At 44.9% G+C, this 19,305-nt stretch overlaps 1 protein-coding gene across 1 annotated transcript in view; it reads right to left on the bottom strand.

The window, feature by feature from the left end:
- Positions 1-2,291: 2,291 nt before the first annotated feature.
- Positions 2,292-19,305, bottom strand: part of LOC121551271 (BAI1-associated protein 3-like) — a 41,560-nt gene continuing 24,546 nt past the window's right edge. Inside the window, exons 7-34 of the mRNA XM_041863839.2 lie at positions 17,902-17,968; positions 17,213-17,426; positions 17,031-17,075; positions 16,829-16,906; positions 16,566-16,674; positions 15,559-15,666; positions 15,387-15,479; positions 15,176-15,279; positions 14,803-14,920; positions 14,406-14,530; positions 13,615-13,705; positions 13,473-13,529; positions 13,271-13,368; positions 13,098-13,149; positions 12,767-12,918; positions 12,436-12,559; positions 7,237-7,377; positions 6,930-7,025; positions 6,400-6,615; positions 6,039-6,107; positions 5,809-5,888; positions 5,418-5,526; positions 4,797-4,871; positions 4,588-4,671; positions 4,200-4,320; positions 3,857-3,980; positions 3,486-3,691; positions 2,292-3,112 (exon numbers count right to left, since the gene is read on the bottom strand). Of these exons, the coding sequence (XP_041719773.2) occupies positions 3,009-3,112; positions 3,486-3,691; positions 3,857-3,980; positions 4,200-4,320; positions 4,588-4,671; positions 4,797-4,871; positions 5,418-5,526; positions 5,809-5,888; positions 6,039-6,107; positions 6,400-6,615; positions 6,930-7,025; positions 7,237-7,377; positions 12,436-12,559; positions 12,767-12,918; positions 13,098-13,149; positions 13,271-13,368; positions 13,473-13,529; positions 13,615-13,705; positions 14,406-14,530; positions 14,803-14,920; positions 15,176-15,279; positions 15,387-15,479; positions 15,559-15,666; positions 16,566-16,674; positions 16,829-16,906; positions 17,031-17,075; positions 17,213-17,426; positions 17,902-17,968 (3,060 nt within the window). The 3' untranslated portion in view covers positions 2,292-3,008. The remainder of the gene's footprint in view (positions 3,113-3,485; positions 3,692-3,856; positions 3,981-4,199; positions 4,321-4,587; positions 4,672-4,796; positions 4,872-5,417; positions 5,527-5,808; positions 5,889-6,038; positions 6,108-6,399; positions 6,616-6,929; positions 7,026-7,236; positions 7,378-12,435; positions 12,560-12,766; positions 12,919-13,097; positions 13,150-13,270; positions 13,369-13,472; positions 13,530-13,614; positions 13,706-14,405; positions 14,531-14,802; positions 14,921-15,175; positions 15,280-15,386; positions 15,480-15,558; positions 15,667-16,565; positions 16,675-16,828; positions 16,907-17,030; positions 17,076-17,212; positions 17,427-17,901; positions 17,969-19,305) is intronic.

The following is a 19,305-nucleotide window of genomic DNA, read 5'->3' as shown; positions in this document are numbered from 1 at the left end:
GTTTTGCTTTAATTACTATGCATTCACCAGACTTGTTCCTCCCCCACTCTAGTTCCACCTCCAGCTGTAGTTCATTTCTCTGCAAGGCCTTGAATCAGAGGCTGTGGGACGATGAGGCTGTGTTACCATGGTGCCTGATGACCTGGGAGCTCCCAGCAGGGTGATTCAACGATCCTGTTGCTCAACACAGATGTAGAGTGACACAAGGATGACCAGAGACATGCTGTTATTGTGACTTAGTAATGAGTTCAACCAATATAGATCCAGCATGGATCACCAAGTCTAGTGCCATGTGCCACCTAATGTCAGAATAGAGAACTGATAAAAAGTGGTTTGTGAAACTATGGGGACACCTAGTGGTTAAAGCTCTTACTGTCTGGGTATCGACGCAAATGCTGTTTTGAGCATCCTCTCACACAACCCAATAATCACTATCTCAATTGAAAAATAGAAGAGCTTAATTTACTTTTTAGTGATACAGCTACCACATGCAGCATTTTCATGAGTGTCAATAGCCAAAGCTCATTGTGTGAATGTTACATGTTGATTGATGTTCTTCTTTCTTAGTGTGTAATCTGCAGAAATGTATTTGGTCATACTATACATAAATTCCCTCCATTTGCTTCTCTGTGTTGCTGCTTCAACAAACGGCAAAATAAAAGCATACCTGTTGGTTTGGAGCTGTAGTGTAGATTCCTGTTGCAGTACAGTGAACCAATCAGAGGGTGGGAGAGTGAGGCTGTGGAATGGAATGGTAATGAAGCTGAGATAGAAACAGAGAGCTGCCAGGTGGCATGATAGCTACATTAAACAGGTTCTGACCACAGGGCATGACGTCTGGATTACAGAACCATGAAATGTCTGCTCCCCATCACACCTGAGACACCACAGCACTGGCCACACTCAAACCAATACCAGCTACTCAATGTTGGGTTTGGTGATTTTTGTTCTGGGGGGGTGTAGTTTGATTGATTGATATTACCACATAAACACTCCCTCTCTCTGTGACACATCACAACATATCCATCAAAACACTACCGATCTCTATCTATCTATCTATCTATCTATCTATCTATCTATCTATCTATCTATCTATCTATCTATCTATCTATCTATCTATCTATCTATCTATCTATCTATCTATCTTAGCCCATATTATTGCAGAAGCCCGTCAGTCACAAACACGTCGGACTGTGTGTGGGTGGATGGGGATGTAACCAGGTCATTGTGGTTCAGACTTTTATGATTTGATAGATTAGACATAATCAACATAACCTTGCTGCCCTTATTACTGGACTCTGAGTGTTTCATTGTGTTTCTCTTTGGGGTCACTGTTGTCGTGCAGCAGCGTGTTTTCCCTCCAAGGTGGCTCTCTTGTGGTGAGTGAAGGTCTGAAAGGTCAAGGGGGAACCGGAGGAGGACTGTGATAAAGGGAACACTGTGGAGGAAGAGGGGGACTGGAAGGAAAATGGAGGTGGAGGTGGTGGTGGGGGCGGACAGGCCTGCATCTGAGAATGACATTTGAAGGGAAGTGAGGAGAGAGAGAGAGAGAGTGAGTGCCTGCAAACAGACGTATGCTGTTTCCTTTTGTAAGCCTTGAAACTGAGTGACAAGAGCAGAGAGAGAGAGGGGGGGGTAGAGATAGAGTGAGAAAAGAAAAATAAAGAGACAGAGAAGCGAGAGAACATGTAGAGAAGACTGACAGAGACGGAAATCTAAATTAACCCTGGCATTTAGTGTTAAACACAAAGGACAGTTTTTCCCCCCAGAAGATTTCTAATCAATGTTTTTCTTGGTGTCTAGTGCTGCTATATGTTTGTGAGTCCATTTAGGTTTCCATTTAGAAAAAGACTCATGCAACATGAAGAGCAACATGTTGATGTCACAAGTCCACTACAAAGAAGGAAACATATCTTACATTTACGTTTTACATTTCTTCTAAGGAGCACAGAATGTTATAAGAGCTAATGAATCATATTCAAATACAATCTTTATTTATAGACAGCTTCATCTGAATGGTACAATAAACAGCAGCACAATCCATTACAATTGAAGGACAAGTTGTTCACATTTACAATATAACAAATAGAGGACTAATACTATTTTCTTCAGGAATATGTTTCATCATCTGAAGAGATATAAACATCCAATTAACAATCATCAATGAGCACAGATGGGGTCACATAGGCTGCATTTACACAGGAAGCCTAATTCTGATCCTTTTTTCTATTTTTTTTTAACTTATTGGTCTTTGACTAATCAGATCAGCTCTGAAAAAGAGCTGATGTGAAAAGATCTGATGTGATTGGTCAAAAGACCAATTAGTGGGAAAAAATATCAGAATTGGGCTGCCTGTGTAAACGTAACCATTTGTGACACTACTCCTTGTGTTGACTTACAAAACCTGGCTACAGATGGCTTTTCCTTGCAGTGATTCATCCTTGTGCTACTTCGCCATAAACTCAGAAACGGTAGTGAGTATTTATTTTTTTAACAATTGATCCACCCACATGATTTGACTGAATACATATCAATTATAAATTATTTTTTGATTCAGAGTTAGATGTTAGAGATCTAATATAACAAAGATAACATTCATAGAGCTCTTTAGAAAACAAAACAATAATTATAGGGTAAGCTATTTCTCACATTTCTCAGATAGGACCCTTGGATTTTTCATACTTTTTAACTCCATTGGGAAAGGGCTCGTAAGTATGCATTTCACGGTAAAGTCTACACCTGTTGTATTCGGCGCATGTGACAAATAACATCTGATTTGATTTGGTAAACAGAGGCATAAAAATACAGCATTGAGACAGGACATTCGTATTCCAATTAAAAAAGTCATGCCTTACTGTGTTTTTTTCAGCATTACATTTTCAGTGCACGTACAAGAGGATTTGAAAACTGTAAACATTGTAAACATACGGTAGTACAACAAGTACAAAAGCACATGTGGCAAAGACATGGTCAGAATACACCAATACACCAGACCAGTGCTGACAGCTTCACTCCTCTTCCATAGATTTCTCAATCTCCTTTAGCTTCCTCACAAACTCCTGAGCCTCTCCGTCTCCTGTCCGTGCGTCCAGAATCCTCATGATTGGCTTCTCTGTATGGAGAGAGCACACAGAGACGTAAGTGCATCCATCCAACGCCTACCACAATTACCTTTAGATTGAATGGGTCGCTAGGTTGGATTACAGAAGTAATAGGAAACCCTTCCCAGACTTAACACACTCTGCTCCCTGGGGGCCTGTTCCCTCTCAGTGAGGAGTAGAGGGGTGGTGTTATGTACTGTAGTCTATCCGGTGGACCGTCCTACCAGGGTTGGGGTCAATTCCATTCAATTCAGTAAATTCAGGAAGTAAAGTGAAATTACAATTCAAATTTTCCTCAATTATTTTAAATTTGGAATTAGAATTCCGGTTTACTTAATGAATTGACTGAATTTAAATCAAATTGACCCTAACCCTGCTCCCTACCGCTGGGTTTGCTCCGGGCCAGGTGCAGAATGGTCGGCTGGATGGTCTTTCCGGCCGCTGAGGCGTTGGGTCTCCCTGGCCAACAGAAGTCACTGAGCGGGGCCAAGGCCTCCCCAGCAAAATCATTGGTGGACAGCCAATCATAATCCATCACAGTAAAAGTCAGACAGGCAAACCTGTGCCTGTACTGCTCTGGGCTGACATGGCTGTGGGACAGCAGATAAAATAAAATGAGTCAAACAGAAGTCTACATCTCCATGTTAGCTTTTCAATCTAGATGCTGTCAAGAGGGAATTATCATATCATCCACCAATCACAATACAACATTTCCTTCTCTGTTAGTGCATACAGAAGGCAGATTAGACACTCACAAATAGAAGAGCTCATCAAATACTGGGTGCAGGGTCTTGAGCTTCACTTGGGTGCGCTGGCTCTTGGCCATTGGGAAGAGGTGGTGGGGACAGAGCTCCACGACGACAAAGGGGTCACTCAGGCCTGTGTGGCACCAGAGAGAGCGAGAGAGAGAGAGAGAGAGAGAGAGAGAGAGAGAGAGAGAGAGAGAGAGAGAGAGAGAGAGAGAGAGAGAGAGAGAGAGAGAGAGAGAGAGAGAGAGAGAGAGAGAGGAACAGGAATGAATGAGGGGCTCATACAGAAGATTGGATTGGCAGTCTTTCTGCATATGGAGCTGCATGCCAATGGAACTCTGATATTTACCATTGGCGTCCAGGGCAATGAGATCAGCAGCATGCAGGATCTCCACAGTGAGCCTCTGCTCAGAAGCATCATAGTAACACTTCACACTGATGCGGCCAAAGCGTGTGTGCTTCAGTGTTCTCTGAAAGACAGATCCATATTATAAAGCATATATAAACAGATTATTGATTGGATTGGATTTGTATACATCCATTCAGTATGATGAATCCTGGACATGCCTGTAAAGTTGTTCTAGTGTTCTAAAATAAACCGTTCTTATAGAATACAGTTAGTGACCACATTAGCATTAAAGAGATCAAGAAAAATAACATGTGTTGTGATCTTTCAGCTCCTAATCAACACTCCCCCACTACACTAGCCTGGGGCAGCCCAGCAGGCTGCAGACTACCTGCTGAGAGATCTTCTCCAGGAAGTACTGCTCGATCAGCTCAAAGGACGAACACTTGTTCAGCCTCAGCTCCTCGTCAAGAGCCTATAGGAACAGCAGTGGGGAGGGGGGTCATCAGAAACCAGCTGAACAACCCCCTCTAAAAAAGGCCCTCTACCATGGTCAGGCATTAAGTAGCTAAATGGTACATAAACCGTTGGTGCTCTGACCTTGTAGTCTGCATGGTTCTTCAGATCTTCTATGGCAAGTCCCTCTCCCTCAGCATAGAAGAACTGCACCAGGGCCTGAAAGGAGCATTGTGGTGGGGAAGGTTTCAGTTTTCAGGGTACATGGTCTGATACTCTGCTCTGTTCGACTGGCATGACTAGCTAATTAGCGGTGGTAACTATAACTAACACCTTTGGTTGGAGCATATGTCAGAGGATATTAGCAGACCGGTATGTATCCTCGCTAACAGCGTGAAGCCCCCGGTAGGAGAAGGAGATCACCATGGAACACACCACATGTTCTACCCACGCAACTTTGCATTTTCCTGACTTTTCATCCAAATCTGTCATGTGTCCCTTGCCAGCTCTATGCTCCATTAGAATACAGGAACTGTCACACATTGCCATTCTAGTGGGGACTCTCCTCAGCAGGGACTGAGCAGCCAAGAGACCTGATGAATATCAGTGGTATGGAAATTATACCACACAAGTAATTAGCAAGGATTAAGTAGCTGAAGATGAGCAAGAGGGGGAAATATGGCCCCTACTGTATTCTCCCTGTCTCTGGGGTCAACTACGAGAGGGAGGGAGGGAGGAAGGGAGGGAGGGAGGGAGACCACTGACCTCCACGGTGTACTGGAAGCGGTTGTAGAACTCCACCTGGACTCCCATGTTTTCTGCCACCGTGTCTAGGATCATTCTGAGGAGCAGCTCCCACATGCCGAGGAGAACTCTGTGCAGAACACAGGAGAACACAGTTAGACAACAACCCGGCTTATCCAGCACCACATACTAAAGACATGCAACACCCACACACCAATGTTTATCATGACAGTCTAAACAATATCCTACAAACAGCAATTACCTAATCAATGGACTATCCTGCTGTATGTCATGTGATCATAATGGCTAGATAATGACCAGCACTACAGCATAATGTGTCAGAGGGGTATCATTATTGTGTGCATGTCTAAGATGCTCATCTAGATAAAGATGTGACACAGCATGTAATTACCTAGCTAGATTCTCCTTCACCAGAGACTCGCTGAGGATGACTAAAGTGTCGTGTAAGTACTTCATGAGGGGGGACACGGCCTGAAACAGAACAATGTCACAGAACAGTGTCCCATCTTAGGGGGAAGCCTATTGGAAAAATGTCTTAAAACCCAGTAAGGACAAAGAAAGAAAGCAGAGAGGTCGCTGCTACGTAACAGAAGCAGAGCACAATGTACTGTTCAGTCTTACATCATCGTTGTTGATGGAGTCAGGGGACAGGCTGATGTGCTGGAGGTACCTCTTCAGCTCTGAAAGCATCTAGACAAAACACACAATATCACAATGCACCGGTTTGCCTCTCTGTTCAAGGCAATGTGACCAGGCAAGAATGGAACAGTCCCAAATGTGAAACCCCCGACCGTCTTGCACTCCAAGCAAGCTCCAAGCAAGCTCCATCAAATGCCCAAAGGCATTTGAAAGAAAACAAATACTATTTGAACCAAGGTCTGTATCATTTATGTAACCCATTCTCATGAAAACTGATATTGACGTGCATGACTGGTTACTAAGTATGACCGACAGAGAGGACGGTTCAGTGAGATGGAGGGACCTTGTCTGTGAGGTGGGTGATGAGGCGCTTGGCCTCCCTCTGTAGGTCCACATCCACGTTGTAGCGCTGTCCATTCAGGGCCTTGTTGACCTGCTCCTTCCCCTCCGCCCCGCAAGACTCCTCCATGGCCTGCTCCACGCCCTGCCAGTCCAGGTCCCGAGGCAGGTGGCCCAGGAACACACGCACATGCTCTGTGTTGTTCAGGGCGATGCACAGCTAGCCCACACCAAGACCCAGGAAGTACATTAGCAGAGGGAAGAAGAGAAAGCCAGAGGAAAGGTCGAGAAGGGTTGAAGAAGACAAATGAATAAAAAAGAGGCAGGGCTAAAAAAAAAGAGGCAGGTATGGAATTGGGGGAGGGAGTAAATGATTGACAATGAAAAGAGGTAGGACGGTAAGTAGACCAAACATATTACACTGCGGACAACCCGCTGAGGTCTTTGTGTTGCCAGGGAAAGAACACTCGCTGACATTTACTTCCCACGTCATCCTGAAGCCCCCCTTCCTTCCTGCCTTCCCACAGGCGTTACCTGCACTGTAAGGCTCTTGATGTCTCGACCCGGCTGGCTCCTCTCAATCTTGCGCTTTATCATCTCTGAGTAACACACGGCCTCACTGCAGAAATTCTGCAACACAGACAACATCTCACTCCCCATCATCATTGAGAGTAAAACCCCTCAATTAGCATTCTCTGGTTGTTTGTGATTGTGGCTTGCCACTTGTAGAGCTTTTCACTCTGTCTCTGAATGTGTAGTGTGTGTGAAAGGGTGCACTTGTGTGTGTGTGTGTGTGCGTGCGTTGGGTGTGTGTTTGTGTGTGTGTGGCGGTGGCACTCACGTCTGTCAGGCGGGTGACAAAGATGAAGGCCCCTGCAGAGTCTGGCCAGGCCAGCTGGTTCCAGAACTCCCGCACCTGGATGAAACATGCTGTCACATCCACCGCCGAGGAGCTGTGTTTGGCCTGCTGTACTGGCTCCAGCTGTTCAGTACACACACACACACACATTCTGTGAGAAACAACTAACAGAAGGTCATACACATGTACTGTATTAGAAATACACTGAGACACACGTACAGTACATCGAAACGAACTCATATTCAGAGTACATTAAATACAAACATCAAATCAAATCAAATTTTATTACTTACTTACTTACAAGCCCTTAACCAACAATGCAGTTTTAAGAAAGAATACAACAAAAAAATCACAAAAAAATACAATATAAAATAATACTAAATAAAAGTAACAAATAATTAAAGAGCAGCAGTAAAAATAACAATAGCGAGGCTATATACAGGGGGTACCGGTACCGAGTCAATGTGCGGGGGCACCGGTTAGTCGAGGTAATTGAGATAATATGTACATGTAGGTAGAGTTATGGCAATGCAAATAGTCTGGGTAGCCATTTGATTAGATGTTCAGGAGTCTTATGGCTTGGGGATAGAAGCTGTTTAGAAGTCTCTTGGACCTAGACTTGGCGCTCCGGTACCTCTTGCTGTGCAGTAGCAGAAAGAACAGTCTATGACTAGGGTGGCTGGAGTCTTTGACCATTTTTAGGGCCTTCCTCTGACACCGCCTGGTATAGAGGTCCTGGATGGCAGGAAGCTTGGCCCCAGTGATATACTGGGCCGTGTGCGCTACCCTCTGTAGTGCCTTGCGGTCGGAGGCCGAGCAGTTGCCACACCAGGCAGTGATGCAACCAGTCAGGATGCTCTCGATGGCGCAGCTGTAGAATCTTTTGAGGATCTGAGGACCCATGCCAAATCTTTTCAGTCTCCTTAGGGGAGACTGTCTTGGTGTGCTTGGACCATGTTAGTTTGTTGGTGATGTGGACACCAAGGAACTTGAAGCTCTCAACCTGCTCCACTACAGCCCTGTCGATGAGAATGGGGGCGTGATCGGTCCACTTCCTTTTCCTGTAGTCCACAATCATCTCCTTTGTCTCGATCACGTTGAGGGAGAGGTTGTTGTCCTGGCACCACATGGTCAGGTCTCTGACCTCCTCCCTATAGGCTGTCTCGTCGTTGTCGGTGATCAGGCCTACCACTGTTGTGTCATCGGAAAACTTAATGATGGAGTTGGAGTCGTGCCTGGCCATGCAGTCATGAGTGAACAGGGAGTACAGGAGGGGACTGAGCACGCACCCCTGAGGGGCCCCCGTGTTGAGGATCAGCGTGGCGGATGTGTTGTTACCAACCCTTACCACCTAGGGGCGGCCCATCAGGAAGTCCAGGATCCAGTTGCAGAGGGAGGTGTTTAGTCTCAGGGTCCTTAGCTTAGTGATGTGCTTTGAGGGCACTATGGTGTTGAACGCTGAGCTGTAGTCAATGAATAGCATTCTCACATAGGTGTTCCTTTTGTCCAGGTGTGAAAGGGCAGTGTGGAGCGCAATAGAGATTGCATCATCTGTGGATCTGTTGGGGCAGTATGCAAATTGGAGTGGGTCTAGGGTTTCTGGGATAATGGTGTTGATGTGAGCCATGACCAGCCTTTCAGAGCACTTAATGGCTACAGACGTGAGTGCTACGGGTCGGTAGTCATTTAGGCAGGTTATCTTAGTGTTTTTGGAAACAGGGACTATGGTGGTCTGCTTGAAACATGTTGGTATTACAGACTCAGACAGGGAGAGGTTGAAAATGTCAGTGAAGACACTTGCCAGTTGGTCAGCGCATGCTCGGAGTACACGTCCTGGTAATCCGTCTGGCCCTGCGGCCTTGTGAATATTGACCTGTTTAAAGGTCTTACTCACATCGGCTATGGAGAGCGTGATCACACAGTTGTCTGGAACAGTGAATGCTCTCATGCATGTTTCAGTGTTACTTGCCTCAACACGAGCATAGAAGTAATTTAGCTCGTCTGGTAGGCTCGTGTCATTGGGCAGCTCGCGGCTGTGCCTCCCTTTGTAGTCTGTAATAGTTTGCAAGCCCTGCCACATCCGACGAGCGTCGGAGCCGGTGTAGTACGATTCGATCTTAGTCCTGTATTGACTCTTTGCCTGTTTGATGATTCGTCGGAGGGCATAGCAGGATTTCTTATAAGCTTCTGGGTTAGAGTCCCGCTCCTTGAAAGCGGTGGCTCTACCCTTTAGCTCAGTGCGGATGTTGCCTGTAATCCATGGCTTCTGGTTGGGGTATGTACAGTCACTGTGGGGATGACATCATTGATGCACTTGATGAAGCCAGTGACTGATGTGGTGTACTCCTCAATGCCATTGGAAGAATCCCGGAACATATTCCAGTCTGTGCTAGCAAAACAGTCCTGTAGCTTAGCATCTGCGTCATCTGACCACTTCCTTATTAACTGAGTCACTGGTACATCCTGCTTTAGTTTTTGCTTGTAAGCAGGAATCAGGATGATATAATTATGGTCAGATTTGCCAAATGGAGGGCGAGGGAGAGCTTTGTATGCGTCTCTGTGTGTGGAGTAAAGGTGGTCTAGAGTTTTTTTCCCTCTGGTTGCACATTTAACATGCTGGTAGAAATGAGGTAAAACAGATGTAAGTTTCCCTGCATTAAAGTCTGCGGCCACTATGAGCGCCGACTCTGGATGAGCATTTTCCTGTTTGCTTATGGCCGTATACAGTTAATTGAGTGCCGTCTTAGTGCCAGCTTCGGTTTGTGGTGGTAAATAGACAGCTACGAAGAATATAGATGAAAACTCTCTTGGTAGATAGTGTGGTCTACAGCTTATCATGAGATACTCTACCTCAGGTGACTAAAACCTTGAGACTTCCTTAGATATCATGCACCAGCTGTTGTTTACAAATATACATAGACCGCCACCCCTTGTCTTACCAGAGGCTGCTGTTCTATCCTGCCGATACAGTGTACAGTCGTGGTCAAAAGTTTTGAGAATGACACAAGTATTGGTCTTCACAAAGTTTGCTGCTTCAGTGTTTTTAGATATTTTTGTCAGATGTTACTATGGTATACTGAAGTATAATTACAAGCATTCCATAACTGTCAAAGGCCTTTATTGACAATTACATTAAGTTTATGCAAAGAGTCAATATTTGCAGTGTTGACCCTTCTTTTTCAAGACCTCTGCAATCCGCCCTGGCATGCTGTCAATTAACTTCTGGGCCACATCCTGACTAATGGCAGCCCATTCTTGCATAATCAATGCTTGGAGTTTGTCAGAATTTGTGGGTTTTTGTTTGTTCACCCGCCTCTTCAGGATCGACCACAAGTTCTCAATGGGATTAAGGTCTGGGGAGTTTCCTGGCCATGGACCCAAAATGTTGATGTTTTGTTCCCCGAGCCACTTAGTTATCACTTTTGCCTTATGGCAAGGTGCTCCATCATGCTGGAAAAGGCATTGTTCGTCACCAAACTGTTCTTGGATGGTTGGGAGAAGTTGCTCTCGGAGAATGTGTTGGTACCATTGTTTATTCATGGCTGTGTTCTTAGGCAAACTTGTGAGTGAGCCCACTCCCTTGGCTGAGAAGCAACCCCACACATGAATGGTCTCAGGATGCTTTACTGTTGGCATGACACAGGACTGATGGTAGCGCTCGCCTTGTCTTCTCCGGACAAGCTTTTTTCCGGATGGCCCAAACAATCGGAAAGGGGATTCATCAGAGAAAATGACGCCAGTCCTCAGCAGTCCAATCCCTGTACCTTTTGCAGAATATCAGTCTGTCCCTGATGTTTTTCCTGGAGAGAAGGGGCTTCCTCGCTGCCCTTCTTGACACCAGGCCATCCTCCAAAAGTCTTCGTCTCACTGTGCGTGCAGATGCACTCACACCTGCCTGCTGCCATTCCTGAGCAAGCTCTGCACTGGTGGTGCCCCGATCCCGCAGCTGAATGAACTTTAGGAGACAGTCCTGGCGCTTGCTGGACTTTCTTGGGCGCCCTGAAGCCTTCTTCACAACAATTGAACCTCTCTCCTTGAAGTTCTTGATGATCCGATAAATGGTTGATTTAGGTGCAATCTTACTAGCAGCAAAATCCTTGCCTGTGAAGCCCTTTTTGTACAAAGCAATGATGATGGCACGTGTTTCCTTGCAGGTAACCATGGTTAACAGAGGAAGAACAATGATTTCAAGCACCACCCTCCTTTTAAAGCTTCCAGTCTGTTATTCTAACTCAATCAGCATGACAGAGTGATCTCTAGCCTTGTCCTCGTCAACACTCTCACCTGTGTTAACGAGAGAATCACTGACATGATGTCAGCTGGTCCTTTTGTGGCAGGGCTGAAATGCAGTGGAAAGTTTTTTGGGGGGATTAAGTTCATTTTCATGGCAAAGAGGGACTTTGCAATTAATTGCAATTCATCTGATCACTCTTCATAACATTCTGGAGTATATGCAAATTGCCATCATAAAAACGGAGGCAGCAGACTTTGTGAAATATAATATTTGTGTCATTCTCAAAACTTTTGACCACGACTGTATAACATGCCAGTTGTATGTTATTCATGTCTTCGTTCAGCTACGACTCGGTGAAACATAAGATATTACAGTTTTGAATGTCCCATTGGTAGGATATACGTGCCTGTAGTTTGTCCACTTTATTATCAAGCGATTGTAAATTGGCCAATAGTATCGATGGCAAAGGCAGATTAGCCACTCGTCGCCTGCTCCTTACCAGGCACCCCAATCTCCTTCCGCAATATCTCATTTTCTTTCTACTGCGAATGACGGGGATGAGGGCCCTGTCGGGTGTCTGGAGCAAATCCCTCTCGTCCGACTCATTAAAGAAACATTATTTGTCCAGTTCAAGGTGAGTAATCGCTGTTCTGATGTCCAGAAGCTCTTTTCGGTCATAAGAGACGGTAGCAGCAACATTATGTACAAAATAAGTTACAAACAATGCGAAAAAACACACAAAATAGCACGGTTGGAGTCCATAAAACGGCAGCCATCCCCTCCGGCGCCATCTTCAACAGGCTCCTCATGGTGGGTTACAGATTATCAATTGGTTCTGCTGTAGAAGTGTAATGGATATCCTGATTGCCGTATGTTTAATGTTTTCCCAGACTGCTTTTCATAGAAAAGCAATCTCTACAGACACTTCCATAAGACGCCTTTCTCACCTGGTCCATGTCTACTGCTCTGCGGATCCTGTCACAAGACTTGTCATGGACTATCTGCAGCCACTTGTGGATAGACATCTTGAACCAGTTGTGATAGCCAGTCAAGGCCAACATCTTAGCATCCCTGAGAGAGGAATACTCATTAACCACCTGACATTTAGCTATTCTACTGAATGTTCAAGCATATGGAGAGGAAGTTCAATGCAAGATCAAATCACCAAGCAATAATGACGTCTAAACAATCTCCCTGTTTTCTAAAAGTTCAATGCAACCAAGCTGAACATCCACTATCCTACAGTCTGACCAGGTAACAGGGTGTTGACAAACTCACTTGAGAGGGAGGAACTCTCTGAAGCGTTTGAGTATTTTCAGAGACATGTAGAGCTCTAACAGAGTCTCCCCCATGGTCTGAGTTAGCCTGGAGCTCTCCTGCTCTAGAGTGCCACACACCCTCTCCATGGCAACGCTCACGTCGTCCGCGACCTGGGGGAGCACAGGGGTCAGTCACCCCATCTCAGAGGTCAAGGGTCAACGGTGAGGATACATGCATGCTGAACATACAGGAACACTATATGCATCAGCATACTGTATATCATCAAATGTCATGTATGGATAAAGATGTTGGCAGGTCCTATCCCTTTTGGTTTCAAAGGAATTCTCACCAGTTTCTCCAACTGTCTATACGTGATGCTAAAGAAATCCACTTTCACTGCACTGGGGGATTTCAAAAGACAATACAAAGAAAATTATTCACTTGCTATTTGGCATAATCAACATGATTCTACTTAAAAGTCAAGTTGATTGACACAATAAACTGCAGGGACTGTTTGTGTACCTGTAGAAGAGCTTGTTGTAGACGTTCTGTCCCCTCTGTACATCTGCACACACTGCATCCACCACCTGGACCAGTCTCCTCAGCTGCTCCTCCAGAGCCTATAGCACCATCACACAACAGCTCACACACCAACACACAACCCCGACAGGCCCATAATGTGTTATGACTTTGTGTGTTAGCAAGTCTTATGATGTCAACCTACCCCCTCCTCTGGTTTGAATTGTGAAATTGTGCTCTCGTACCACTCCGCTGTACCTTTCTGTTGAAATCAAATATTGCAGTCATTCGAATTAGTCAGGCAACAGCGTTAACACGAACAGGTCTTCCTTATATTTATGTTGTACCTTGACAATAGTGGCAATTTCCAAATGCAGTTCATTTCGAAGGGGACATGCAGTCTTGAAGGCCGGCATGGTCTGCATGTGTCCTACACCCCTGAGTCACAAACACAAAGGGAGAGAAACATGGTCATTTCTGTCAGCCTTTTTACGCTAAGGTGACTGACAGCAAGAATGATTTGTATGTGTTTGAGTATATGTTTTTATGTGTGTTGTCTGTGTCCACTGTACACAGTGTCCTATGAGATCTCTGTAGGAGTGTCAATCACTGGGCAGACTTTGAAATCTTATTGGAAAAGGCCCTCCATTCATCTGGTCTGTGCGACACAGAAGTACAGTGCCCCGTGGGGCTGCTCACAGAGAAAGAGCATAGCAACATGAGCCTCAAGAAACACAGCTGCTTTTATTGGCATAGTCATCACCATTCAAGTAGAAAACCCGCCCGATAGGCTTATGACTTAGTCACCCTTCCCTCCTATTGGATTGACTGTTCTAGGTACTATGGTTCTATGGTCTGTGCTTCTATTCTAGTGACTTAGTTGAGTGTTTGGTCTGGTATGACAGCGCTGGCGAGTGTTTGATGCAGTGTTGTGGTGAGAGAGAGAGAGGGGGGTGGTGGGAGTCACAGGCGGCTGGCGGCACCTTAATTGGGGAGCACATGCTCCTAGTAATGGCTGGAACGGAATGAATGGAATGGTACACGTTTTCCATATGGTTTAATGTCATTCCATTCACTCCATTCCAGCCATTACTATGAGCCTTCCTCCCCTCACCAGCCTCCTGTGGTATGAGTTTACCTCAGCATGAGCTCGCAGCGTGTGACGGCGGCTGGACTGGCACAGGGGAACACCTGGCGCATGTTCTTCATCAGACACAGACAGTGGTCCGTGTACAGCCTGAAGCTGTCCGACAGCTGCCGCTCCTGAACACAGGAAGTACATCACATCATTCAACCTCACAATGATCCATCTAGCCAATAACAGCACATTCAGACAGACTTCTAGGCTTCAGTCTAGTCAATCAAAAACAGTTTCCAGACAAACTACCGCACCGAAACAACCAGGTTTTGATTGAATAACAGACCCCTAGGTTATAAGATAATGGATGTTGAGTGGTGAGTTAATGAGGTGTCCTAATGTCAGATGAAAAGTGATTGTGAGCCAGAGGGGAGCTGTGAGGAGACAGTAGGCTTACCAGGTCTCCCTGTACAGCTTGGGGATCCCATTCTGCATCGATGGTCCTCAGGAGCCGCAGCAGCAGGGTATAGCACATCCTCTGGGACCGGTGGTGGCTGCTGTAGCACTGCCAGCGACTGCAGACGAGAGCATTATATACTACTATACATCTACCGTACATGACCATGACCTCTCATTGGAGATGAATGGTTTCAGACCTAAAAGGACTAGGAAGGAAAAGGTGCAACTCTCACTCATAATTAAAAATGTGGTACTTTATTGGCACAGGCTTCTCCAGCTTGGCTTGGCATAACTTCGATTTTCGAATTTTGACCACTGCAATACCTTTGGTATATGATCTACATTGAAGTGTTACTATTGTAGCTACTTACATGATGGCCTGTTGCAGGGGTGAGAGGTCAGTTTGCACAGCATGATGGGACAGCACAGTCCATGCTGGAGGAGTCACCTGCCCATTCCAGTTATAAGGCTCTTTCTGGAGAGAAAAATAAGATTATTTAAATGAATATCATAAGGAAGCCATCCATAGCCATTTCTGTAGTTTTACTTGATAATAGAATGCACTGTATAGTAGAGTTTCACCTGAATATGAGCATGCTCATACTCCAGAATCTGACTCAGCATCTTCTTGTGAATGACTTCTTTTGATTCCCTCTTACTCAGGGTTGTGTCTCTCTGGGGAACAAAATGAAATGATCAAGTGACTTGGGTGGACTAGACAGGTACTGTGGAAAAAAGAGACTGTAGTAGCTACCTGGGTAGTGAAGAGCCTCAGAATCAGGTAACATTCTCCCTGGACCTTGGAGGCACTGGACCGGGGCTCCAGCTTAAACCATTTGTCATATCCCATCACAGGAATCTCCTACAGGCGAACAACAGACAGGCTAGACCAGGGTTGGGCAACTTTGATGATGGTGGGGACCACAAAAAGTCTGAACTCATCATAAGGGGCCGCAGTTGCTCGCTGGTCTGCGTGCCCACATCCAGTTTTACAGCTAATTTCCTGCAATTCTACACATTCTGCCATGGAGTGGAGAGAAATGTTAGCCATTTTTAATATGATATCTGAGTGAGACTGATAAAAAGTTTAGATAGGTGGCTGCTAAACTAACTTAGCAATCTAAAAAAAAAATGCTGACCTGGGCTAATTGACTGACTATCAGTGACTGACATTACAAGAGAAAGACTGCTGATGCACATCCAAATTTCGAAATTGAACCTTGTTTATTCTCCTATTCTAACACTCAAAAGTAAGTTGAGACCCCAACTGAGTTCCTAAATATAAATATAGATGTTTTATATTGATCCGAGGGCCTGTCTAGCCCATGGCCTAGACACTAAGCCAGGAAAAATGGGTTTTGTGCTCAAACAACTGGAACAGAGGTGCTGCCTTCAATAATAGTGGATTTCTTTAGAGGTAGAGGCGCGACATTCTCTCCATTATAAAACTATCATTTATTCTAAATCCATTAAAACCAAATGAAGTTCCGGTCTGATGAAGGTGTAGACCGAAACGTCACACTGTCTTTGATGGATTTACAATAAATTATATTTTTATAACGGGTGTTGCGCCTCTCTGATAGACAGTGAGCCAGGAACCAAGTTTGGTGGAGTATAATTAATAACTGTTAGTTAATACTTATAATAGCTAATAGATACGTATGTTAGAATAAACTGCATCAAGTAAAATGTATTACTACTGTATCGAATAAGAAACAATATCAGTTGGGAAGTTTAAGCACTGTAACTTTAAAGTCTTACATTCAGTGGAATGTTGATGCAGCCCAGGAAGTCATCAGCATTGTCCTCAGATGATCCTGATGACGACGTCCCATTGGACCGCACCGATTTGGCAATCTGCTTAAAATACCTGGTGGGATAAGGTACTGATGAATACATGAAATATAACACAGAGCAATCGACCAGCATCTCAATGACCTGACAGTCAAGACCTCCATTCACTATACTTTATTAAAGGGCCTATTTCACCGACTTCACACTCAGCAAATAAAAGCCTGTTCTACCTGCCCATTCCTCTAAGTCCACTGACTTCATTCAGTTTTTTGCAAGCCTCTGCAACAGAGACATCATCGTCATGGTCCCTGAGAAGAAGAGCAAAGGTTAGTAGGACAGTTGGATCACTTTGGCATGCAGATTCCTGAAACGTTTTCAGGAATCTGGAATTTGGACTGAAAGTGGAAAGGCCCACACTGTGTTTAACCTTACCATATGTCCATATGCAGTAGATCACTGTGGACATCATCAATGTCACTATTTGAAGAAAGAAAATATCATAATTTGGCATTGTGTAAACAAACATTGTTACCGTTAGGCTCTGAGACACATACCAATGTCAAGCATTCTGCCAACAACTTCCAGAATCGGTGTACTGTCAGTACTGTACTTACAAAACAAAGTGCTGGTTCCAGACTGGGTTGAGAGTCTCTGGCTTGACCTCAGTCACCTGGATGCACGTGGCTGCTAGAACATCCTTGTTACTGGACCTCTTCTCCAGCTTCTCCTTCCTCTTCCTGAAGCTGAACTTCCTTTCCTTCTTCTCATCTGTCTCCCGGGGGCTCTGGCCCAGGAGGATTCCCAGCATGCAATAGGGGTCGCTGTACCCTACCCAGACCCGGGGGTAGATGGCACAGTAAGGGTTAAACTAATTTAGCAACACACTGAGATTGTACTCTTAGAATGATGGTGATGTACTCTACTGAGGTTCAGGAATCAAAAGCAATTGGTCTGCTGGTAATAGCAGACTGTGTCCTTTTAGACAAAGTGATGTCCAGTGTAGTCTAAAGTGGACAGTGATGTGATGATGGTTCTAGTGTCTTGGTAGAAACACATAATACCTGGAACAGTCCAGTGGATCATGAGGGGTTTTTCTTTTTCTTCCAGACAGAAAGAACAACATGGCTCACTCAATATAGTCGATCTGAAAATGTTCTAATCTTATTTCAATAGCAAACAATTGCATTCATTGTCAATGGGGAGTTGGAGTTGGCATACGGAAACGATGACATTTCATATCCATGCACAGAAAACAAATGCTGCTTCCCATCAATAGCAGTAAATGAACACAAACACCCCTCACCATTTGCATCCTTTGCCATTAGATTTTTCCCTTTCATGACAGACACTCTCAGGGTGAAACTGGCTCTCTGCAAAACAAAGTAACAGTAGTAGTACACAAGCTAAGAGTCATGCATTATTATATACTGGGTGGTTCGATCCAGCTGATTGGCTGAAAGTTGTGGTATATCAGACCGTATACCACGGGTATGACAAAACATTTATTTTTACTTCTATAATTACGTTGATAACCAGTTTATAATAGCAATAAGGCACCTCGGGGGTTTGTGATATATAGCCAATATACCACAGCTAAGGGCTGTGTCCTAGCACTCCGCGTTGCTTCGTGCAGAAGAACAGCCCATAACCGTGGTATATTGCCCATGTACCACACCCCCTCAGGCCTTATTGCTTAAGTGAGACATCTCGCTGAAACAATCCATAAGCACGCTGCATTCCAAAATTGGGACTTGAACAGAGTACACAGAGTGCACTTTGAAAACAAAAGCTAGTCGGTGTACTTAATTTTTATTCAGATTCTTTAACCCGACAAATGCACTTTCACAGTGGTAAACAAAATACCAGCAATCACTGCAGTGAGACCTGAGTCTGTCAAGAGAGAATAATCAATGTGTGTTTTCTTTGTCTGGTGTATAATGCGAGGGTTTTGTGTGTCACTAAGGTGGAAAGACACTGCTGTGCCGGCGAGAAGCAGAGATCATTGTAGGAAGGAACATTTCAATGGCACAATATGTTCCTCTCTGCCCACAACCTTTCATGGAGTCTAGCAGAAGAGCCCAGCATCTCTTTCAATCTGACATTTGAAAGGTTGCTGGTAGTCAAGGGCATCATACAAAGTGGGCTTTCAGAGATCATTATGTCTCCTGGTGCACAGTGAGCCTCACTATGGCTATCAATACACTCCATCAGCTGAGTCTCTCCGGGTACATAGGGCTGTTAGTGCTTTCCATGCATTTGACTTTAACCTTGTGAATGCAACGTGCTATACACTGAGTATACCAAACATTAGGAACACCTTCCTAATATTGAGTTGCATCCCCCCCCCCCCTTTGCCCTCAGAACAGCCTCAATTTGTCGGGGCATGGACTCTACAAGGTGTCAAAAGAGTTCCACAGGGATGCTGGCCCATGTTTACTCCAATGATTGCCACAGTTGTGTCAAGTTGGCTGGATGTCTTGATACAAATGGCAAACTGTTGAGCATGAAAAACCCAGCAGTGTTTCAATTCTTGACACAAACCAATGTGCCTGCCTGGCACCTACTACCATACCCCGTTCAAAGGCACTGAAATATTTTGTCTTACCCATTCACCCTCTGAATGGCACACACACACAATTCAGTTCTCAATTGTCTCAAGGCTTCGAAATCCTTCTTTAACCTGTCTCCTCCCCTTCATCTAAACTGA

The sequence above is a fragment of the Coregonus clupeaformis genome, chromosome 35 (genome assembly GCF_020615455.1).
Source record: "Coregonus clupeaformis isolate EN_2021a chromosome 35, ASM2061545v1, whole genome shotgun sequence".
Lineage (NCBI taxonomy): Eukaryota > Metazoa > Chordata > Actinopteri > Salmoniformes > Salmonidae > Coregonus > Coregonus clupeaformis.
The sequence above is the reverse complement of the archived record's forward strand: the minus strand, read 5'-3'. Positions and strand labels throughout refer to the sequence as shown.